Raw genomic sequence first — 24448 nt, forward strand, 5'->3', positions numbered from 1 at the left:
TCAGAGAGGCAGACAGAATCTGCTTTTACCACCAAGTAACCTTTATTGTCTCAACTAAAGAACACATGGATTTACAAACTAGCTGTGTGCATATCCACTAGAATTCCCTGACCCTCCATGAACAGTCAATGAAGAGAAAAGGTTATTACCCAGTAAAGGAGTCTACGCTGGACAGGTGTTCTTTGTGGTCCCGATCTCCACGTATCTGTGGGGTTCTCCTCATCCATGATGGTTGGAATCTGGCTGCTGGTGTTACGTAACAGCAGCAATAGATCACAAATTGAGTCCGGTTTTAATGTTAAATCACTATATTTATTAACATCTGCTCAAAAATATAGAAAATTAAACAAACTACTATCTTAAACAGAAGTGTTACGCGTCATAGCTCCCAAACGGTCAAGATTATGAACAGTTCTTAACAAATCTTACTCAAGCACAGTCTGAGAATGGCAATTTAGCAGCTTCCAGTAATCCACAAGGTAGGGTGAGAGGAGAAACTTGTAAATTCACAATGCAACGAAGAGGCGATCACGAAGTCTTCAAAAGGGTCCATGCTGGGTAAACAAAGTAGCAGTCACTGAAGTTCTTATCCGTCAAGTTGTTCCGAAATCCACGTAGAGATATCACAAAGTGACAGTCACGGACTATCTCTTAGCACAAGTGGTTGCCACATAACATACCCGAAACCATGTAAGGGTTAACAAAAGTGGTTGCCACAAAATATTCCAACAAATCCACATATGGATCATACGAAGTGACAGTCATGTCTCCAAAATGCACAGTGTGCCGCTGATTAACCCAATCCTTCGGGCATGGGTAAGTATCAGACTTTACCTTTTCGGTAGCAAGCAGTTTCCTGATGGCTCGCATTTCGCAGGCTTAACTCCCTCACTCTTTCCTTCGATATGAAAGACTCCAGCAATCTGTCCGTATGTCTTTTTATACCGACATCATATGTCATAAAGTGACGCTCACATAAAACGAAACTGTGGATTCCCAGTAGAACGAAACTGCGGACTACCGATAAACAAAACTATGGACACGCCACACTGGAGAGTTATCACCATTATGTATTTGGAGCTCCAGACTCTTAGTTTACTTCATCAGTTGAATTAATGGGTTTCCATCCCGTTGGCTCTGGGTCACCTGACCGACTTTGGTCACCTTCTTACTGGCTCTAGTCCAGGGCTACAACCAATGTTGTTCCATGGTTTCTGCCCCCCATCTTTGTGTATTTGTGCCTTTCAACTCTGACTGGTCCAAACCAGTTAAACGAGGTGACCCAAACACGTGATTACAGATTGCTTCTTTGGTAGGTCTGGAACTTTACATAATAAATAGCTACTTATCTGAGAATGAATACAGGCTCAGCAGGTCATCACTTGAACCTCCTTATTTCTACATTCAATTGCTCTGATTAGATTATCCCCGAGCAAGAATCAGATCAGAGTTCACAAAATGGGGGGAAACAAAGACATTTGGAGTGTCTGCTACTTCTGTCCTGATTCATCTGAATCCACTGATTTGTAGACTGTTGTTCTTTTTGTCTACTTCCACTGTACTTGATTCATTCAAATCCAATAATTTGTAGACTGTAGTCCCTTCTGGCCAACAAGGATATTCTTCCTCAGGCAAGAGATCTGAGAGAGAAACGTAACTGCAGTCAGTTTGTCTTCTTCTTCAGTCTGTAGAAAGTCATGCAGGAAATTCAAGGGAAACCTCTTCAGCCATGGTGGAGACTGTCCGGAACCCATCACCAAAGAGCGAGTGAGAGGTGAACAGCAGGATGGATTTAAAAGGATTATCATGGAAAAAAAACACTGGAAAGGTCTAGCTGGACTGAGCTGACTCCCAACTGCACATGGGGTTAGTTGTCATTTCAGCAAGTACCAGGGGCAAAGTTTCAAATACAACTGATTTATTAATCACACATCCAGAATATTAATTTGCAGACCCATTAAAGGTGAACATCAGCAGAAGAAACTCCTCTCGTGTCCAGTGGCCAGGGTGTAGAACTGGGTGTGATAAGCAGCAGCAATAATTACAGAGTTCAACACCAACAGTCTCTTCAGAATTTGCCTCTGGATTCAGCAACTTTGATGGTTAAATATCCAGCATGAGCCATATTTAAACTTTGTCCTCACTGTGAACTCGGTAGTGTGTCGTAAGGTCGGATGGCCGAAAGAATCGCTTCCCACATTCAGAGCAGGAGAACGGCCTTTCAGCAGTGTGAACTCGCAAGTGCGCCTTCAGGTTGGATACCTGAGCGAATCGCTTCCCACAGTCTGAGCAGGTGAATGGCTTCTCCCCAGTGTGAGCTCGCTGGTGTATCTGTAGGTTGGATAACTGAGTGAATCCTTTCCCACAGTCTGAGCAGGTGAACGGCTTCTCCCCAGTGTGAACTCGCTGATGTGCTTTCAGTTGAGATGATGAGACGCATCCTTTTCCACAATCTGAGCAGGTGAACAACCACTCTCCCGTGTGAACTGACTGGTGTGTCAGTAGGTCTGATGACTGAGAAAATCCCTTTCCACAGTCTGAACAGGTGAATGGTTTCTTCATACTGTGAGTTGATTCGTGTCTCTTTAGGTGGGATGACCGAGCAAACCCTTTCCCACACACGGAACAGGTGAATGGCCTCTCTCCAGAGTGAACTCGCCGGTGTCTGTACATGTCAGACGACCAAGTGAATCGCTTCCCACAGTCTGAGCAGGTGAATGGCTTCTCCCCAGTGTGACCTCGCTGATGTATTTTCAGTTCAGATAACCGATTGAATCCTTTCCCACAATTTGAGCAGCAGAACAACCCCTTCCCAGTGTGAACTGACTGGTGTCTGTGAAGGGCAGATAACCAACTGAATCCTTTCCCACAACTTGAGCAGGTGAACAACCACTCCCCAGTGTGAACTGACTGGTGTCTGAGAAGGTCAGATGACTGAGTGAATCCCTTCCCACAGTCTGAACAGGTGAATGGTTTCTCCACAGCGTGAATTGACCGATGTTTCTGCAGGTAAGATGGGCGAGTGAATCCCTTCCCACAGTCTGAGCAAGTAAACGACCTCTCCGCAGTGTGACCTCGCTCATGTACCTTCAGCTGAGATGATGAAGTGAATCGCTTCCCACAGTCTGAGCAGGTGAATGGTTTCTCCCCAGTGTGCACTGACCGATGTCTCTGCAGGTGAGATGGGCGAGTGAATCGCTTCCCACAGTCTGAGCAAGTAAATGGCCTCTCCGCAGTGTGACCTCGCTTATGTTCCTTCAGCTGAGATGCTGAATTGAATCCTTTCCCAAAGTCTGAGGTGAATGGTTTCTTACTGGTGTGATCTCGTTGATGTAGCTTCAGTTGACATGACCGTGGAAATCCCTTCCCACAGTCCGAGCACGTAAACGGCATCTCCCCAGTGTGAACTGATTAGTGTGTCAGTTGGTCAGATGACTGAATGGATTCCTTCCCACATTCTGAGGTGAACAGCCGCTACTGAAGGTGAACAGTGAGCCAGTTAGTCAGATAACTGAGTGAGTTCCTGAGAATGATATCTCCCTACTGTCAATTCTCTAGCAATTCATTAAGTCAGATGATTGACGTAGTGACTCCCTTGTACAATCAATGCAGTTGAAGACCTCGTGTTCTCAGCACATCAGTTCTACAGGATTTCACTGAGTCACAACAGAAAACTTCATCTCAGTCACAAAGCACATTCCCAGCTGGAATGTGATAGTTCTTCATCTCCAAGGATCAACAATAAATATATTGGTGTTACAGAGGAAATATCTGGTCACTCTTTAAAATCTGCACAGAAACAGCAAACCTGAGGTGCTTGAGTTTGAGATTCCCGTTCACAAATTCTTCAACATTTCTAACCCTGTAAAATTTATAAAAGACATCAATGGGTGAAGGACAGCATTTTAGAAATGATAATTTTAGTCTGTATGGTGAGCTCTGACATCACACTGTAACAACGAAATTCAACCCACGTTGAAGGAACACATCCTCCTCTTCCAACTGGGCAGAGATCAGCCATCTGGACTGACCATCAAATTCTTTGACTGTTTTTCTGTCTGTATCAGAATGGGCCATTTCTGAACATCTTCAACCTGTGTTCTGAGTTTTAGAGGTCAAGGAAGAGGAAGTTTTGGGTCTCCTAAGGGGTATTAAGGTGGATTTATTCCCAGGGCCTGATGGGACTTACCCCAGGTTACCGTTAACCAGTATTTCTGTGTCCTCTCTAGCAACAGGCGAGTCCTGGAGACTGGTGAGTGGCTAATGTTGTACCTCTACTTAAGAAGGGAACAAGGGAAAATCCAGGGAACTATAGACCAGTGAGTCTCACGTCAGTCGTAGGGAAATAGCTGTAGAAATTTCTGAAGGATATCATATATAAGCATTTGGAAACCCATGGCCTAATTAGGGAGAGTCAGAATGGCTTTGTGCAGGGCAAGCCATGGCTTACCAGCTTGATTGAGTTTTTTGACAAGGTGATGAGAGAGATTAATGAGGGTAGTAGGGCAGTGGATGTTGTCTACATGAATTTCAGTAAGGCCTTTGAAAAAGTCCCTCATGGGAGGCTAACCCAGAAGATTAAAATGCATGGGATCTGCAGCAAAATGGCTGTTTAGATTCACAACAGGTTTGCACATAGAAGACCTGTGTGCAACCAGGTAATGGTTGAAGTGACTTATTCTAGCTGGAGGTCTGTAATTACTGGAGTTCCACAGGGATCAGTGCTGGGATCTCTGCTGTTCGTAATGTATATGAATAACCTGGATGAAAATATAGATGAGTGGGCTAGTAAATTTGCAGATGACACCAAGTAATGGAGTTATGGATAGTGTAGAAGACTGGCAAAGAACACAGCACAATATAGATCAGTCGCAGATATGGGCTGAGAAATGGCAGATGGAGGTTGACCCGGATAAATGTGAGGCGTTTCACCTCAATAGGCAAATATAAGGATAACCCTTAATAGTGTTGCTGGGCAGAGAGATCTTGGGACCCAAGTTCATAGCTCCTTGAAAGTGTCTTCATAGGTTGGCAAGGTGGTTAAGAAGGCTTATGGAATGCTTGCTTTTATTAGTTGAGGCATTGAGTTCTAAAGTCAATACGTTGAGTTGCAACTTTATAAAACTTTGGTTTGGCCACATCTGGGGTACAGTTCAGGTCAGCCAACTTTAGAAAGGATGTTGAGGCTTTGGAGAGGGTGCAGAAGTAGTTCATGGTTTAGAAAGCACGTACTATCAGAAGAGGCTGCATAAATTTGGGTTGGTTTCTCTGGAGTGTTGGAGGCTGAGGGGGATTTGATACATCTTTAAAAGATTATGAGAGGCATAGATAGACTGGACAGAGGGTATGTGTTTCCCAGGGTTGAAATGTCAAATAGCAGAGGGCATGCATTGATGGTAAGAGTGGGTAGGTTTGGGGGTGGGGGGGGAGGTGTAAGTTTTTATTCAGAGTCACGGATGCCTGGAATCCACTGCCCAGTATGGTGTTAGAGACAAATACATTAGAGGATTTTAAGAGAAGTTTGGATGCACACATAGAAACAAGGAGGATGGAGAGATATGGACATGGTGTATGTCGGAGGGACTTGGGTGAGTTAGCTTTGCTTTCTCACTGGTTCAGCAGAATAATGTGGGTAGAATGGCCTGTTCCTGTGCAGTACACTTCTGTGTTCTAAAGCTGAAGGAAGGATTTTGTTCTATTTCTCCGTACAGCACTAACTGGCATTTTCAGTGACTGGAAGATTAGATTCCTCATTAGAGATTAAATCGGAATGATATTTTTGTTCCAAGTCCCTACTCCTACGAATTCGGTAATTGGAGGTCGGCAGTGTTTGGAAGACCCATCCACTCATATTCCCTCCACCTGCACTTCCAAACACACGCTACGGACTGGTGCGGAAAGCGGTAAAATGTCAGCCATCACACACAAAATGCTAATGGAACACAAAAGGCCAGGCATCTGCAGTCGACATTTCGGGCCGAGTCCTTCGTCAGGACAAACTGAAAGAAAAGATAGTAAGAGATTTGAAAGTAGGAGGGGAAGGGGAAATCCGAAATGATAGTAGAAGACAGGAAGGGGAGGGATGAAGCTAAGAGCTGGAAAGGTGATTGGCAAAAGGGATACACAGCTGGGGAAGGGAAAGGATCATGGGACGGGAGGCCTAGGGAGAAAGGGGGAGGGGAGTACCAGAGGAAGATAGAGAACAGGCAAGGAGTGATTGTGAGAGGGGCAGAGAGAGAAAAAAAGGGAGAGGGGGGAATGAATAAATAAATAAGGGATGGGGTAAGAAGGGGAGGAGGGGCATTGACGGAAGTTAGAGAAATCAATGTTCATGCCATCAGGTTGGAGGCTACCCAAACGGAATATAAGGTGTTGTTCCACCAACCTGAGTGTGGCTTCATCTTGACAGTAGAGTGGGAATGGGACGTGGAATTAAAATGTGTGGCCACTGGGAGATCCTGCTTTCTCTGGAGGACGGAGCGTAGGTGTTCAGCGAAACGGTCTCCCAGTCTGCGTCGGGGCTCACCAATATATAAAATGCCACACCTTCAGCACTGGACGCAGTGTACCACACGAGCTGACTCACAGGTGAAATGTCGCCTCAGCTGGAAGGACTGTCTGGGGCCCTGAATGGTGGTGAGGGAGGAAGTGTAAGGGCAGGTGTGGCACTTGTTCTGCTTACAATAATGAGTGCCAGGAGGGAGATCGGTGGGAAGGGATGGGGGGACGGACGAATGGACAAGGGAGTTGCGTAGTGAGCAATCCTGGCGGAAAGTAGAAAGGGGGGGTAGGGAAAGATGTGTTTTGTAGTAGGATCCCATTGGAGGTGGCGGAAATTACGGAGAATTATATGTTGGACACAGAGGCTGGTGGGGTGGCAGGTGAGAACAAGGGGAACCCTGTCCCAAGTGGGGTGGCGAGCAGATGGGGTGAGAGCAGATGTGCGTGAAATGGAAAAGATGTGTTTGAGAGCAGAGTTGGTGATGGAGGAAGGGAAGCCCCTTTGTTTAAAAAAGAAAGACATCTCCTTTGTCGTGGAATGAAAAGCCTCATCCTGAGAGCAGATGCGGTGGAGATGGAGGAATTGCAAGAAGGGAATGGCATGTTTGCAAGAGACAGGGTGGGAAGAGGAATTGTCCAGGTAGCTGAGAGAGCCAGTAGGTTTATAGCAGATACCAGTAGATAAGCCGTCTCCAGAGATGGAGACAGAAAGATCAAGAAAGGGGAGGGCGAAAGTTGGAGGCAAAGTTAATGAAGTCAACGAGCTCAGCATGCGTGCAGGAGGCAGTGCCAACGCAGTCGTCAATTTAGCGAAGGAAAAGAGGGGGGCAGATACCCGTATAGGCTTGGAACCTGGACTGTTCCACAAAGCCAACAAAAAGGTAAGCATAACTGGGACCCATGCAGGTGCCCATGACTATACCCTTGGTTTGGAGGAAGTGGGAGGAGCCAAAGGAGTAATTATTGAGAGTAAGAACTAATTCCACTAGATGGAGGAGAGTGGGGGTAGAGGGGAATTGGTTAGGTCTGGAATCCAAAAAGAAGCGAAGATCTTTGAGACCATCCCGGTGGGGGATGGAGGTATATAGGGACTGGACGTCCATGGTGAAAATAAGGCAGTGGGGGCCAGAGAACTTAAAATCATTGAAAAAATTCAAAGCGTGAGAAGTGTCACGAACATAGGTGGGAAGAGATTGAACAAGGGGGGGTCAAAACAGTGTCAAGGTATGCAGAAATTAGTTAGGTGGAGCAAGCTGAGACAATGGGTCTACCTGGACAGACAGGTTGCTGGATCTTGGGTAGGAGGTAGAAACGGGAAGTGCGGGGTGTGGGAACTATGAGGTTGGTGGCAGTGGATGGGAGATCCCCAGAGCTGATAAGGTTGATGATGGTGTGGGAGACAGTATCCTGGTGCTCCTTAGTGGGGTCATGATCGAAGGCTAAATAAGAGGATGTATCAGCGAGTTGTCAGCCATGATTGTATCTTTACCCAGAAATCCCCACAAATAAGATCAACATCTATCCGTCACGCTTCCAGTACCATAGAAATGGCGCTGACACCATTGCATATCAGCAAAAATCAAAGTGGAGTCCGAATCGGGAGGTGGAGCTGACAGAGAGAAAGGACCGAGACTGTCCCAAATTTGCGAGGCCACCATATTACCAGAACTCACAGGAGTTTTCCCTTCGCCGCGGTGCCGACACCAATACTGACGGATCCCCAAGCCGCAGCCCGCCTGCGGCCGATTCGCCAGAGCCGTTTGTCCGTTGACTCCTGCGCATGCGCACTTCTGGACTTTTTTTTTGCACCCCGTGCGCCTGCGCAGTTGATCGCTGGGTCTTTGACGGTGGATTGTGAATCGCTGCGCTGTTGGAAGCAGAAAACACAAAATGCTGGAGAAACTCACTGAAATATCAACACTTCCACACTTAATAATATTATATACGATCACCCTGAGCGTCCTGCGTTCAAAGGAAAATAAGCTATGACGGAAACGGAGAACACTTGGTAAACGCACTTAGTGCGTATATACACATACATACACACACAGATACTGTTGCAATTCTGCTGTCATTTTTATAAGGTATTGGCTTTACGTCCCCGCCATACACAGGGGAATATTCTTTTTCTTTAGTAATGAGATGTGCAAATGTGTATATATTGTTTGTGTGCTGTATGTAACGTAGATACTTTTGTTTATTTTGTAATATGATTGTAACTACGGTACATTGTGGCGTGCAGCGTACTCTAAATCGTGTGTAGTCTTAATTTAAGTTTGTGCATAATTGACAGAGATCTTTGCTGTCAGAGATCGAGCTGCGATGAGTTCACACTGGACAAATAGTATGGAATTATTTATTGTGTCATGGTAGATATCTTTTTGTAAATATTGGCAGTTTTCGCTAATTTTTGTAAGCTTTATTTTTGACACACGAAAGTGCAAAGCGACTTCAGCCGTTTTTTCCCTTTGGTCAGAACCCACTCCTTTAACACAGTTGCAGTGTATCCAGCTTTCCTTTATAACTCAAGCTCTCCAGTCCTGGTACGAATCTTTTCTGCATCCTTTCCAACTTAATAACATCCTTTCTGTAGCTGTGAGACTGGAACTATGTGCAATATTCCAAGTGTGGAATCACTAAGGGTATTTACGAGAATGGTTCAAGGATTGAAAGGTTTATCATATGAAAAATGTTTGGTGGCTCTGCGCCTGTACTCACTGGAATTCAGAAGAATGACGGGGAATCTCCTTGAAATCAATTGAATAGTGAAGAGCTCAGAAAAATTTGATGTGGAGAGTATGTTTCCTTCAGTGGGGCGCAGCTCCAGAATAAAGGGGCATCCTTTTAGAAAGGGGAGGAGGAGGAATTTCTTTATTCAGTGAGTAATGAATCTGTAGATATGGTTGCCACAGGCAGCAGTCGAGATCAGGTCATTGGGTATTTTTAAAGTGGAAGTTGATGGATTCTTTATAAGTGAGGCCTTGAAAGGTTATGGGGAGAAGGCAGGAGAAAACGCTTAATGTTACAGGCCAGACAGCTCTAGGAAAGGATGATAAAAGTATATGCTATTGTATGTTTAAACTTGTGGCTGACAGTTCCATTGGGATAACAAAAATTTTGAATTGTATTTGGAGTTTAGGCCATCTTCCGTCCTCATGGAAAATGGCAGTAGTAGTGCCTATTCTAAAACCTGGGAAACCCCTGCTGGATCGTTCTAATTATAGACCAATATCACTAATATCCCATTTGTGTAGACTTGTGGAAGGTATAGTAATAGAGCAGTTGAATTATATTTTGGAAAAGAGATGATAGTGTTTGATCAGAGCAGATTTCAGAAGGGGAATATGGCATGGGATTCAGTTTTGTGCTTGGAAGATGATATTCAGAAAGCGTAATTAAAGAAGTTGGAGTAGCAGTATTATTTGATATTGATAAGTATCTGATACCTTTATGGAGTGATGGTCTTTTGATTACATTATGGAAATAAGGATTTTTTAAATTTGGACCATCAATGCAGGAAGGGTAGGAAAAACGTATTTGGGCTTCTATGAGATGGAGAATAGGACCCCACAAGGAATTATTTGTAGCCCTTTATTGGTTAATATTATGATTAATGATTTTTTTTTGAAATGGGTACTGGGGTGGGTAATCAATTTTTGCATATGGAGTATTATAGAGGAGAGCTAAAATTTTCAATTTGACTGCAGTTAAGGTCAAACAGTAGACAACTATATGTGTGTTTATGGTTTCAGTAGCTAAAATACAAGTTACGTGTTTTACAAAGATCAATAGACCTGCACTTGATTTGAAATTGTATGGACAAACTCTTGAAGTGCCAGTGGTAAGATTCAGCATGTGGCTGGATAACAAACTGGCATGAAAGTGCCATATCAGTAAAGTAATTGATAAATCAAAAAGGACATTAAATATCCCTGGATATCTATGTGAGTCTTCTTGGGGTGCTACATGAAAATCTCTGATCATTTATTTGTTTAATTAGATCTCTGCTTGATTAAAACCATGTGTCTTACGAATCAGTTTCATCTTCAATTTAAAATGCTTGGATGTGATACAAGCACAGGCTTTAAGACTGTGTTATGGTGCAGTAAGGTCATCTCCAGTATTGGCTTTACAGTTTGAAATGAGACAATTACCCGTACAGTTGTGGAGGTTGAAGTTGTTAACATACTGGATTAATTTGAGGGGGGCAGAGAAATGATCGCCCTGTTAAGTGTTTTGAAAACTGTTAGCAACATCACAAGAAGAGATTTTAGTTCTGCGTGGCTGGGTTCTTATCACACTAGGAAAATGGGTTTGCTGGATTATGCAATATGTCCCACTAGCTTTTTCAGTAACCCTACCTTGGTTTTTTCCCCAATGAATTTAGTTGATTTTTAGGTAGCATGATTTAATGAAATCTAAGATCCTGATATGTTTGACAGTCTAGGTTCATCAGTATGTTAAAGAAAATTATTATTATATGCTAATCATTTCTACTAATGGGTCAAAAGATAATTTAACAGGGAATGTTGTTGTGGGTGTTTTTGTGCCTGAATTACAGGTAACAATAAAGAAACATCTTGACCATCTATCAGTGTACACAGCAGAACTGGTTGCCATAATTTTGGGCTTAACAGTGGGTTGAGGAAATCTGTCCTTTCAAAGTTGCAATTTGTGCATGTTCTTTTTTGGTTTTACTAGTCATTCTATCAGTAGGTGAGATTTACTGCTGGAAGCTCTTCAAATTTCATTTCATATTCTAAGTATTGGTTTACATATCACCTTGTGGGTCCCTGTACATAGACGTGTTGAGGGGAACGAGCAGTTTGATTGTTTGGCCACAGAAGCTGTTAAAAGTCCAACTGTGGATGTAAACCTTCCACTTAGCAAACCAGAATCTGAGGTGTTGGTGAGGCTAAGAATTGGAGGATGATGGCAAAATTTGTGGGATAATGGGCATCAGTGGAGACACTGTACAGAATATGTAAACTGCTGGATTAATGGGAAAAGGGGTAAAACAAGAAATTATATTGACTTGGAATTTGGCATAGCATATTTAAGTATATCTTACATCTTCTTGGAAAACACCACTATGGGATGTCTAGATGTTGTCGTAATTATGAAACAGTTGAACACATTTTTTACAATATGAATTATACAAGGATGAAAGAAAGGAAATGCAGACTGCACTACTAACTTTGGGGGTTGATAGGATTCATTTAAATACATCACAAAGTTATGGAAGTGACTTTAATTTAATTCACAATATTGTCTTTCATTATTTACAATCTATAGAGATTTTGTGGGTAACTTAGTTTTCATTTGATAAAGAACTAGTAGGGGTTTTATTTCCCAACTCTACACCACACTCCAGTCCAGTTGGTGGCGGTAATGCACTTTATGTTGGACTGCCAACCGCCATTAAAAGTTGTCAGAAAGTTCCATGCAGTCTTTTCTACATGTTCTCAGGCCCAAAGAGATGCACCTTGGAGGAGTATATAAAGGAAGCTTCATTCGGTGGTCATCCTCACCTGCGGGTGCAGGTTTCTTCTTCGTACAAAAGAAATACAGGAGCCTGCGGCCGCGCATTTGTTATAACGGATTAAACTGCATAATGACCAAGAATCGCTACCCCTTCTTCTTACGAGTGTATTCACAAAATTAGATCTCTGAGAGCCTACCATCTGGTCCATATCAAAGAGGGCAATGAGTGGAAGTCAATATTCAGTACACCAACAGGGCACTATAAATACCAGGTTACATATGCCCTTTGGCCTTGTGGACACCTCAGCCTTTTTCCAAGCAATTATGAACTTCATGCTCCGGAACATTCCCCAAAATAATGCCTGCATTGACTTGGATGATATCCTAATCTTCTCCAATTCCTCCATGGTGGAGCATATCACTCATGTCAGAGACATTTTAAAGAGGCTACTGGATCATGGACTTTGTCAAGTTGGAGAAGTCAGAGTTTCAGATGACCATTTCATTTTTGAGTTTCCAAAATATAATTCAACTGCTCTATTACCATATGTTACACAAGTCTACAGAAATGGGATGTTAGTGATATTGGTCTAAAACTAGAACGATCCAGCAGGGGTTTCCCAGGTTTTAGAATATGCACTACTACTGCCATTTTCCATGAGGACGGAAGATGGCCTAAACTCCAGATACGATTCAAAAATTTTGTCATCCCAATAGAACTGTCAGCCACAAGTTTAAATGTACAATAACATATACTTGTATCATCCTTTCCTGGAGCTGTCTGGCCCGTATCATTAATCATTTTCTTAAATTCACACAAAGAAAACTCTACATCACGAGCATTGCTACTGCCAGATTCCAACACATCAGGTTATTCACTTAGAGCTTTAACCCTACATTGTTTAGCCTCTTCACTTAAATGATCTTGATTATGAATTGCAGCAAATGACCAAGCTAGAAACTCAGCCTTCTCAATTTCAGTAACAATCATTATCTTTAATACTTGAATGTTATTAGCTCTATCAATCCATCCCCACTGCCCATTTTCTTAATAATTTCCCCAAACAGCTCCAAGTTTAATATCCCTTCAAATGCTATCACAATATGACCTCCAGTAAACCTTATTCACAACTTTCACCACTTTTCTCACCACAGCCTGTGCCCTTTTATTCTTAACTAGTATCACTCTCCAAGTGACCTTATTAACTTTCCTAAATGCCTTATTTATCTCTCTAATTGCCTCTGCACACTCATCAGTCCACCATGGTATAGCTTTCTCCTATTAGAGGTCCTTTTTAATAGGGATCACTTCCACTGCAGTTTGCTGAATTAATGTGACATAACCTTTCATTGCAAAAATCCACACTGTCCTCAACATTCAGCCCTGACAGATGTTCATCACATAAAATCTTACACTTCTCCCAATTTGCTTTATCATGATTCCACCTCCTAAAAGTAGCCTCCTGTCCCCTATACAAATCTAAACCCAAGGTTATCAATACAGGAAAATGATCACTCAGTGTTTCATCTCCCATGACATCCCTCATTCACTCCAGCCAGAATGTTCTAAAGTTAAATGCATAGCAATTTCATAACTATTATTAATGCATGTCCCTCCCATCATTAACACGCACAAGATTGAAAATACCCAAAAAACGTTCTACAATCATTCTGTGAACAACAACAGTGAACTATGTGCGTTAAAATCCCCACACCATACAAACCTTAGTGAGCTTGAACTACATATGCTTTCCAACAAATCAATTGAAAGCTTACCATAAGGGTTGTAAAAATTTACCACTTCAATACCCCTACCCACTGAATCAAATATTTCCACAATCAGTGACACATACATATCATCCACATCCACAACTCTATATCCTACCCCATTCCTTATAAAACTAGCAACACCACTCTTTATTCTATCACACCTAATTACAATATAATCCTGCAAAGAAAAACTTAAATGTGGCAACAAACAGGTTTTTTGAATACATACAACATCAGATAGATTTGATAAATCAGAAACAAACTTTTTAAAGTCTTGTCCATTAGAAATCAGGCTTCTCACATTCCTTTGCAATATTCTTATGTGCATTATGTATCTTCACAAGGAGACTGAAGTACAGATACCCCACCCATTAGAGCTTCATTTACAGCTTCCCACATAACACCTGTCACACCCAGATACTTTTCAGCAGCTTTCACCATGGTTTTAATTTTCTCAGTATGACTTGGTGTTTGAGCAGTACAATTCACCACATCCATTATGAACATCACAAACTTCATTTTATCAACTAGTAAAGTATCTTTAGTACGAGAACTATGATGCAGTCATATAGCCTCCAACTTCACATTCTGTTCTCTGACTGGTAATACTTTATCAACGTTTGGTTTAACTCTTTGCAAGGCCTCTGCACAAGACACACCTAACTGTACCTAAACCTACTGAACCTCAGCTGCCTCCTTAAGCACTTCACGTCCTCCATAAGCTGCACCATGTTCTCTTCCACAATTACAATTCAACTTTATGCCTTCACAATCTTCATACTTATGTTCCACACCACACTTACTACATCTTAGTTTCCCATGACATACTGCTGCAACATGCACAGACCTCTGATATTTGTAAAATCTAAGTGGAGGTGGAATATAAGCTCATACATTACAAGTAACATATACCCCAAACTTTTATCAGGGAACTTCACCTCAAAAATACAGCAATAGAGATAAACCATCCATCCTTTCCGCATTTCTGACAACCTGCAATCTCTTTACACCCTTAACCTTGCCTCCCAATAAATGAGATTTAACCTCTTGTATCGAAATCTCCACAACACCCATTATGACATCCCCAATACCTCTGTTTTCATTGGGTAACATAGATACTATCCTTTCTCCAAGTAAAGTTTTCAAAAGTAATGCCTTCTCACACTGTTTCTTACCTTACAAATGATTAACACATTACCCCCTCTTAAAGTACGAACACAATCTATATTCCGCGATGGCCAATTCTAACTCTGTAGATTACTTAATGGGATTGATAGAAGGCAGTTCCGTATCGATCTTAAACAATACCTTGAAGTATTCTTTTCTTCCCCCACCCCCCATATCCTGCCCCTCCTCTCCATCACTTGAAATCATTCCAACATTATATTTCTTTTCCCGTTTTCCATATCTAGATTCAACTTTATTCCAACCTCCTCCCGCCAACCTGCACTCACCCGAACCCTCCATTTGCGGTTCCTTTTCCAGACTCTTCCCCCCCCCCATCTGAACCTACAATACTTCCCAACATCCCCAAACCATTCACAGTCAGCACCACCAACCACCACTCCTCCGAGTTAAAAAATCCACGGGATTTCTCAAAAGAGCCCAACGAGCCGATACAGGCAATAAACTAATGGTCAGGTGTTCCTTAAGTACTCAATTCTGAGCACAAAAAATGATTATCAATTAACGGGAACATCCTAAGCCCTTAAAGAGGCTGCGCCAGCTATCAATACTCTGGAGAGTTAGAGTATTGAATTCTCGGAAGCTGGCATGGTTAGGAGTGTCACGTAGCAATGGCATTATTGAAGCCATGATAGAAATATGGTGAGGGAGGGACAGAACTAGAAACTCACTGTTTCAAGGTAGAGATGAAACAGATGTGACAGAGTTAGAGATGAGAGAAGAGAGGCACTTGTGTTTTGGATCAGGGTGAACTCAGTATATAAATAGGATATTCCTGAAGGATGGTCTGCTGAGACTATAGGTCTCACTTCAAGGACTCTTTATCTTGTTATTTCATGCTTGTTATTTATTGCTATTTATTTATAATTCCACAATTTGTTGTTCATTGATCCTGTTTACAGTGACTATTCTATAGATTTCCCAAGTATCCCTGCAGGAAAAAGAATCTCAAGATTGAATGTGGTGACGTGTAAGTATTCTGATAATAAATTTTACTCTAAACTTTAATAAAGGCATTTTGAACTTTCTTCCCACTTCCAAAGATGTATGAGTCAGTGTTAGAAGTTGTGAGCATGCTATGTTAGTGCTCGAAGTGCTGCGACATTTGTAGGCTACCACAGCATATCTCTGATGCACGTAACCATTTAAATGTATGGTTTAATGTTTTGACATATACCTGACAAATAATGAGAGCTAATCTTTAATAAGTGAGAGACATGTCCCTTAAAGATCAGTGTGGTTATCCACATGCGGAGGCTCAGGGGATGGAAGAGATTTTAAATGAATACTTCTTGTTTGTATTTACTCTGGTGAATATGATGAAAGCTAATGATTTAAGGGAATGAATCATCAACTCTTTGTGCATATTGGCATTACAAACTTTAAGCCACATTAAGGAGAATACATCACCAATGTCTCATCATGTTTATCCTTGGATACTGTGGAGAAGCAAGGGAAGTGTTTGTATGTGTCCTAAAAGAGATACTTATATAATCTTCTGGCCAGATGAATGGAGGGTTGATAACGGTGTGTCTTAAAACTGTAAGACCACAAGGCCTGGAGCAGAATTAGGCCACTGTGCTCATTGAGTCTGCTCTGCCATTTCATTATGGCTGATTCATTGCTCCCTCAACTCCATTCTCCTGCCTTCTCCGCATAACCTTCCATGGCCTCTCTTATAAAGAATCTATCAACTTCCGCTTTAAATATGCCCAATTACCTGGTCTCGACAGCTGCCTGTGGCAACCAATTCCACAGATTCATTATTTTCTGAATAAAGAAATTCCTCCTCCTCCTCTTTCTAAAGGGATGTCCCTTTATTCTGGAGCTGTGCCCTCTGGTCTTAGACTCCCCCACTGAAGAAAACATACTCTCCACATCAAAGTTTTCTGGGCTTTTCACCGTTCAATAGATTTCAAGGAGACTCCCCGTCATTCTTCTGAATTCCAGTGAGTACAGGCACAGAGCCACCAAACATTTTTCATATGATAAACCTTTCAATCCTTGAACCATTCTCGTAAATACCCTTAGTGATTCCACACTTGGAATACTGCACACAGTTGTCGTCTCCCAGCTACAGAAAAGATGTCATTAAGTTGGAAAGGGTGCAGAAAAGATTCGTACCAGGACTGGAGAGCTCGAGTTATAAAGGAAAGCTGGATTGTGTTAAAGGAGTGTGTTCCTACCAAAGGGAACAGACGACTGGAATCGCTTTGAATTTCTGTGTGTCAAAAATCAAGCTTACAAAAATTAGTGAAAAGAAAACTGCCAATATTTACAAAAAGATATCTGCCATGATACAATAAATTATTCCATACTATTTGTCCAGTGTGAACTCATCATAGCTCGATCTCTGAGAGCGAAGAACCCTGTCAATTATGCACCAACTTAAATTAAGACTACACATAATTTAGTCTAGATGCATGTCATAATGTAGTTACAATCATATTACAAATTAAACAGAAGTATCTACGTTACATACAGCACACAAACAATATATACACATTTGCACATCCGGTCACTAAAGAAAAAGAATATTCCTGTGTGTGTAGGGCGGGGAAGTACAATAAAGCCAATACCTTATGAGAATGGCAACAGAACTACAACAATGTGTGTGTGTGTGTTTTACCAAGTGTTCTCCGTCTCTATCACAGATTGTTTTCCTGAGAACGTAGGACGATCACATATAATATTATTAAGTGTGTAAATAAGGCAGATGATCAGTATTCTGTTTTCTCTCGGTAGGGGATGCCTGTTGATATTTCAGTGAGTTTCTCCAGCATTTTGTGTTTTTCGCTCCCAACAGCGCAGCGATTCTCAATTCGCCGTCTCTGACCCAGCGATCAACTGCGCAGGCGTCGGGGGGGGGGGGGGAGGAGACAAAAAAAAAAATCCCGAAATTGCGCATGCGCTCAGCGGACAAATGACTCTGGCGAATCGGACGCAGGTAGAATCAGGGCTGCAGTTTGGGGATCCATCAGTATTGGCGTCGGTACCGCGGTTAACGGAAAACTGAGTTCCGGTAACATGGTGACCCCGCTAATTCGGGACAATCTCGGTCCTTTCCCTCTGTCAGCCCCACCTCCCTATTAGGACTCCACTGCGATTTCTGTTCATCTGTAATGGCGGCGTCGGCGCCATTTCTACTGCGCATGCGCATTACTGGAGGCGTGACGGATAGATGGGTATCCTATTCGTGGGGATTTCTGGGTAAAGAGGCAGTCGCGGCTGAAATTTTACCGCTTTCCGCACCAGTCCGTGGGGTGTGTTTGGAAGCGCAAGCGGAGGGAATATGAGTCGATGGGTCTCCCAAACACTGCCGACCTCCAGATACCGAATTCCAAGGATTAGGTACTCGGAACAAAAATATCTTTCATATTTTTAATAGAATATAGAAGTGTACTGCTCAGGAAGAGGCCATTCTGCCCACATTATCGTGCCAAACCAGCTAGAAAGCAAATCAAAGTTACCTAATTCCCTCCTACATACACCATATCCATATCCCTCCATCCTCCTTGTTTCTATGTGTGCATCCAAACTTCTCTTAAAAGCTTCTAATGTATTTATGTCTACTACCATACTGACCAGTACATTCCAGGCATCCATGTCTCTGAGTAAAAAAACTTACCCCTCCCACACCCACTCCACCTTAACCTGTCCACTCTCACCGTCAATGCATGCTCTCTGCTATTTGACATTTCAACCCTGGGAAACACATACCCTCTGTCCAGTCTATCTCTGCCTCTCATAATCTTATAAAACATGTATCAAATCTCCCCTCAGCCTCCAGCGCTCCAGAGAAACCAACCCAAGTTTATCCAGCCTCTTGTGATAGCACATGCTTTCTGAAGAAGGCAGTATTCTGTTGAACTACTTCTCCACCTCCAAAGCCTCAACATTCTCCGAAAGTTGGGTGACCAGAATTGTACTCCAGATGTGGCCAAACTAAAGTTTTATAAAGTTGCAACATAAAAGCAAGTATTCCATAAGCTCTCTTAACCACTTTGTCAACCTGTGAAGCCACTTTCAAGAACCTATGAACTTGGATTCCAAGATCTCTCTGCTCAGCAACACAATTAAGGGTCCTGCCCTGAACAGTGTATTGTATCCTTATATTTGCCTATTGAGCTGAAATCCCTCACATTTATCTGGGTGAAGCTCTCCATCTGCCATTTCTCAGCCCATATCTGTGACTGATCTACATTGTACTGTGTTCTTTGCCAGTCTTTTACACTATCCACAACTCCATTAATCATGGTGTCATCTGCAAATTTTCCAATCCACTCATCTATCTTTTCATCCAGGTCATTCATATACATTACGAACAGCAGAGATCCCGCCACAGATCCCTGTGGAACACCACTAATTACAGACCTCCAGCTCGAATAAGTCATTTCAACCATTACCCTCTGTCTTCTATGTGCAAACCTGTTCTGAATCTAAACAGCCAACTTGTATAAATCCCATGCATTTTAATCTTCAGGATTAGCCTCCCATGAGGGACTTTGTCAAAGACCTTACTGAAATCCATGAGGATAACATCCACTGCCCTACTACACTCATTAATTTCCCAAATCACCTTGTCAAAAAACTCATTCAAGCTGGTAAGCCATGGCTTGCCCTGCACAAAGCCATTCTGACTCTCCCTAATTAGGCCATGGGTTTCCAAATGCTTATATATTTTATCCTTCAGAAATTTCTACATCTATTTCCCTACGACTAACGTGAGACTCACTGGTCTATACTTCCCAGGATTTTCCCTTGTTCCCTTTTTAAGTAGAGGTCCAACATTAGTGACATTCCAGTCTCCAGGACCTCGTCTGTTACTAGAGAGGACACAAAACTACTGGTCAAGGGCCACCTTAGGTAACCTAGCGTAAATCCCAGCAGGCCCTCAGGATTAATCCACCTCAATACCCCTTAGGAGGCCCAAAACTTCCTCTTCCTTGACCTCCGAGCACAGGTTGAAGATGGGCAGAAATGGCCCATTCTGATGCAGAAAGGAAAACAGAGAATTTGATGGTCAGTCCAGATGACTGATCTCTGCCCAGTTGGAAGAGGAGGAGGAGTTCCTTCAACGTGGGTTGAATTTCACTTGTTACAGTGTGATGTCAGAGCTCTCCATAGTGACTAAAATTATCACATCAAAAATGCTGTCCTTCACACATTGATGTATTTTATAAATCTTACAGGGTTAGAAATGGCGAAGAATTTGTGAACGGGAATCTCAGACTCAAGCAGCTCAGGTTTGCTGTCTCTGCAGATTTTAAAGAGTGACCAGATATTTCTTCTGCAACACCAGTATATTTATTGTTGATCCTTGGAGATGAAGAATTATCTCATTCCAGCTGAGAATGTGCTTTGTGACTGAGATGAAGTTTTCTGTTGTGACTTAGTGAAATCCACTAGAACTGACGTGCTGAGAACACTCGGTCTTCAACTTCTTTGATTGTACAAGGGAGTCACTACGTCATGCATCTGACTTAGTGAATTGCTAGAGAATTGACAGTAGGGAGATATCATTCTCATTCTGTCATGTGGAAGGGATTCACTCAGTTATCTGACCAGCTGTCTCACTGTTCATTTCACCTTAGAGAAAGGCTGTTCACCTCAGAATTTGGGAAGGAATCCATTCAGTCATCTGACCTACTGACACACTAATCAGTTCACACTGGGAAGATGCCATTTACTTGCTCAGACTGTGGGAAGGGATTTCCACGGTCATGTCAACTGAAGCTACATCAACGAGATCACACTAGTAAGAAACAGTTCACCTGCTCAGACTGTGGGAAGGGATTTAATTCATCATCTCAGCTGCAGAGACATCGGTCAGTTCACACTGGGGAGAAACCATTCACCTGCTCAGACTGTGGAAAAGGATTCACTCTCTCATCCAACTTATCTAGACATCAGAAAACTCACACTGAGGAAAATCTGTTCAGCTGCTCAGACTGTGGGAAACGATTCACTCGGTCATCTGACCTTCTCAAACACCAGCCAGTTCACACTGGGAAGTGGTCGTTCACCTGCTCAAATTGTGGGAAAGGATTCAGTGAGTTATCTGACTTTCGCAGACACCAGTCACTTCACACTGGGAAGTGGCCGTTTACCTGCTCAAATTGTGGGAAAGGATTCAATCGGTTATCTGATCTGAAAGGACATACGCGAGTTCACACTGGGGAGAGGCCATTCACCTGCTCAGACTGTGGGAAGCAATTCACTTGGTCATCTCACCTGTACAGACACCAGCGACTTCACTCTGGAGAGAGGCCATTCATCTGTTCCGTGTGTGGGAAAGGGTTTGCTCGGTCATCCCACCTACAGAGACATGAGTCAACTCACAGTGTGAAGAAACCATTCACCTGCTCAGACTGTGGAAAGGGATTTTGTCAGTCAACAGACCTACTGATACACCAGTCAGTTCACAGGGGGGAGTATTTGTTCACCTGCTCAGATTGTGGGAAAGGATTCACTGTGTTATACAACCTACAGGTACACCAGCGAACTCACACTGGGGAGAAACCGTTCATCTGCTCAGAGTGTGGGAAGCGATTCGCTCAGATATCCAACCTGCAGACACACTTGCGAGTTCACACTGGTGAGAGGCCGTTCTCCTGCTCTGAATGTGGGAAGCGATTCAATCGGACATCCGAACTTACGAAACACTACCGAGTTCACAGTGAGGACATAATTTAAGGATGCCTTATGCTGGATCTTCAACCATCGAAGTTGCTGAATCCAGAGACAAATTTAAAAGAGACTGTTGGTATTGAACTCACTAATTATTGCTGCTGCTTATCACACCCAGTTCTACACCCTGGCCACTGGACATGAGAGGAGTTTCTTCTGCTGATGTTCACCTTTAATCCTTTAATGGAAGTGGAAATTAATATTCTGGAACTGTGATTAATAAATCAGTTGTATTATATCATTTGCCTTGGGTTCATGCTGAATTTACAACTCACCCCATGTACAGTAGGGAATCATCTTAGTCCAGCTAGACCCTTCCAGTGTTTCTGTTCCATGATAATCCTTTTAAATCCATCCTGCTGTTCACCTCTCACTCTTCCTTTGGTGATGGGTTCCAGACAGTCTCCACTGTGGGTGAAGAAGTTTCCCATGAATTTCCTGCATGACTTTCTGCAGACTGAAGAAGAAGACAAGCTGAATGCAGTTATGTTTTTCTGTCAGATCTCTTGCCTGAGAAAGAATATCCTTGTTGGCCAGAAGGGACTACAGTCTACAAATTATTGGATTTGAATGAATGGAGGTCAGTGGAAGTAGACAAAAAGAACAACAGTCTACAAATCAGTGGATACAGATGAATCAGGACAAAAGTAGCAGACAATACAAATGTCTTTGTTTCCCCCCATTTTGTGAACTCTGATCTGATACTTGCTTGGGGATAATCTAATCAGAGCAATTGAATGTGGACATGAGGAGTTTCAAATGCTAACTTGCTGAACCTGTATTTGTTCTCCGACAAGTAGCTGTTTATTATGTAAAGTTCCAGACCTACCAAAGAAGCAATCTGTAGTCACGTGTCTGAGTCACCTTGTTTAACTGGTTTGGACTAGTCAGAGTTGAAAGGCACAAATACACAAAGATGGGAGGGGCAGAAACCATGGAACAACATTGGTTGTAGTGCTGGACTAGAGCAAGTAAGAAGGTGACCTTGAGCCAATAGAATGGAAATCCTCTAATTCAACTGACGAGGGAAACTGTAAGAGTCTGGAGCTTCAAATGCATAATGGGGGGACTCAGCCTTTCTGTAAATGGAGTAGCAGCAGCTTTTGTGCTGCTCCCGGTTTTGTTCCTTTTCCCCCTAGTTTAAACTTTGAATTTAGAATCTTTATTTGCTGATTCTTGAAGTGGAACTACATGTCTTTGAGGAGCAGGAAGAACTTGCCTGAACCTAGTGATAAAGGTAACGGGAAAGGAAAGATCTGATGAAGTGCCATCATGGGCTGAAGATATGGCTCAGACTTTGAATTTAATTAAAGACCAACTGGAAAAGAATACTAATGTCTTTTCTGGGAAAACTTAAAGACCTAGAAACTCAAGTAATTACACATGAAGAAGAATTGAAGGTAACTAAGCAAAAATTGCTTGAAACTGCAGCTCATTTGGAAAGATGTCGATAAGATTATAGATCTGGAAACTAGGTCTCGTTGAAGGAATATACGAATTGTCAGGTTGCAGGAAGGAGTCGAAAATTGCTTGCTTTGGTAAGCTTTTTCATACTTTGTTGCCTACACTATATTATCACAGCCTCCTGCTATAGAAAAAGCACACAATGCTCTTACTTTGAGATCTCAAGATTCAAATAAACCAAGGTCTATTTTAGTTTGCTTTCATCACTTTAAAATGAAAGATCAAATTATGAGACGGGCAAGGAAAGAGAGAATTTTCAGATTCAAGAATTCTGAGCTCCATTTTTATGAGGATTACCCGAAGGAGGTAATGGAACAAAGATCAAAATTTGCTTTGGGAATGAAACAGGCATATGATTTTTTAAAAACTGTACCTCTCCTTGCGTTACCCAACCTGAATTAAAGTTTTTCCCCCTAATTCTTCTGCTCGTACATTTTTTGATCGTAAAGATGCACTATACCCACTGTAATTGACGATTGAACTGTGTGGAAGACTGCTTGGTTATCTGACATCTCATTAGCATTTCGGAAAGAAGATTTATGAAGATCACTTGGACATTTCATTGAGAGACTAATAAAAAGAAAATAAAGGGACTTGTTCCTTTGACCTATTATTTGGTTTGATGTTTTTTTTGTTTGTTTCTTAATTATTGGTAGTTTTTCTTAATGGTTTTTTAATATATATATAGCTAGGGGAGGGTTCAATTACTTACATAATATTACTAGTTGGTATTTTTGAAAATTTATTTGGGTTAAATATGCTATTAATCTTTTTTTCCTACTCTTTTTGAAGAACTGTGCTGATTTGTTATTAAAAGCTATGCTTAGTTTTTTCTAGGTGACATATTTTAGATCTTAATAATTGCTTATTTTTTTCTTTTTTTGGTTTAATTTCAATATATCAGTATGTTTTTATATAATAGAATGTCATACTGTCATATGACAGAATTTAAAGCTTTTTTAGGGATTTAATGTTAAATTTAAGATGGTGCCGGATTTTCTTTTTAAGCCATAACATAGTTATCTTTAATTTATTGTTTTGGCCCTGTCGGGTTCTTTCTTCATTTAAAAAAGGCTAAATATAAACATGGGATAGTTTATAGATGTTGGAAATGTAAACATTTTCCTTCATTGAGATTTTGCTGTTCCTCTTACAAGGTCAGTGAGTTTTGTTTCTTTTAACTAGAGGGAGCGATGAGAAAATCTTTTTGAATTTTCTGGGTTTTTTTTTTATAGTCCATCGCTTTGTGTCTATTTATGGGGTGCCTGCTATCCTTCAGGCTGTGGGGGGAGGGAGTGGGGTTAGAGTTCGGGGGCTTTTCCCATTGGGTGTTTCCGGAGCATGCGTGTTTTCT

General features: G+C 42.0%; 2 protein-coding genes across 7 annotated transcripts; one reads left to right on the forward strand and one right to left on the reverse strand.

Annotated features, from left to right (window-relative positions):
* Positions 1-290: 290 nt before the first annotated feature.
* LOC140733034 (uncharacterized) lies at positions 291-8296 on the reverse strand. Of its 4 annotated transcripts, none has more exons than XM_073055811.1 (2): positions 8175-8296; positions 291-3862 (listed from the first exon to the last, which is right to left on the reverse strand). In XM_073055811.1, the coding sequence occupies exon 2, from the start codon at positions 3391-3393 to the stop codon at positions 2128-2130; it is 1266 nt and encodes a 421-aa protein (XP_072911912.1). In that variant the 5' UTR covers positions 3394-3862; positions 8175-8296; the 3' UTR covers positions 291-2127. The 4 variants fall into 4 exon arrangements, with proteins under 4 accessions (XP_072911912.1, XP_072911914.1, XP_072911913.1 ...); XM_073055813.1 differs by having other exon boundaries at positions 291-5999; positions 8175-8267; XM_073055812.1 differs by lacking the exon at positions 8175-8296 and adding an exon at positions 6386-8164.
* A 9555-nt stretch (positions 8297-17851) lies between these two features.
* LOC140733039 (uncharacterized) lies at positions 17852-23705 on the forward strand. 3 transcript variants are annotated; one of them, XM_073055829.1, is made up of 2 exons: positions 17852-17887; positions 20133-23705. In XM_073055829.1, exon 2 carries the CDS (start codon positions 20620-20622, stop codon positions 21634-21636), a length of 1017 nt encoding a protein of 338 aa, XP_072911930.1. In that variant the 5' UTR covers positions 17852-17887; positions 20133-20619; the 3' UTR covers positions 21637-23705. The 3 variants fall into 3 exon arrangements, with proteins under 3 accessions (XP_072911930.1, XP_072911929.1, XP_072911931.1); XM_073055828.1 differs by having other exon boundaries at positions 17857-20019; XM_073055830.1 differs by having other exon boundaries at positions 17857-18291.
* The last annotated feature ends 743 nt before the right edge of the window (positions 23706-24448 follow it).

The sequence above is a fragment of the Hemitrygon akajei genome, chromosome 9 (genome assembly GCF_048418815.1).
Source record: "Hemitrygon akajei chromosome 9, sHemAka1.3, whole genome shotgun sequence".
Taxonomy (NCBI): domain Eukaryota; kingdom Metazoa; phylum Chordata; class Chondrichthyes; order Myliobatiformes; family Dasyatidae; genus Hemitrygon; species Hemitrygon akajei.

Coding starts and splice junctions, on each gene's coding strand:
- LOC140733034 (XM_073055811.1), bottom strand. CDS start 3,393: ATGCCGTTTACGTGCTCGGACTGTGGGAAGGGATTTCCACGGTCATGT.
- LOC140733039 (XM_073055829.1), top strand. CDS start 20,620: ATGCCATTTACTTGCTCAGACTGTGGGAAGGGATTTCCACGGTCATGT.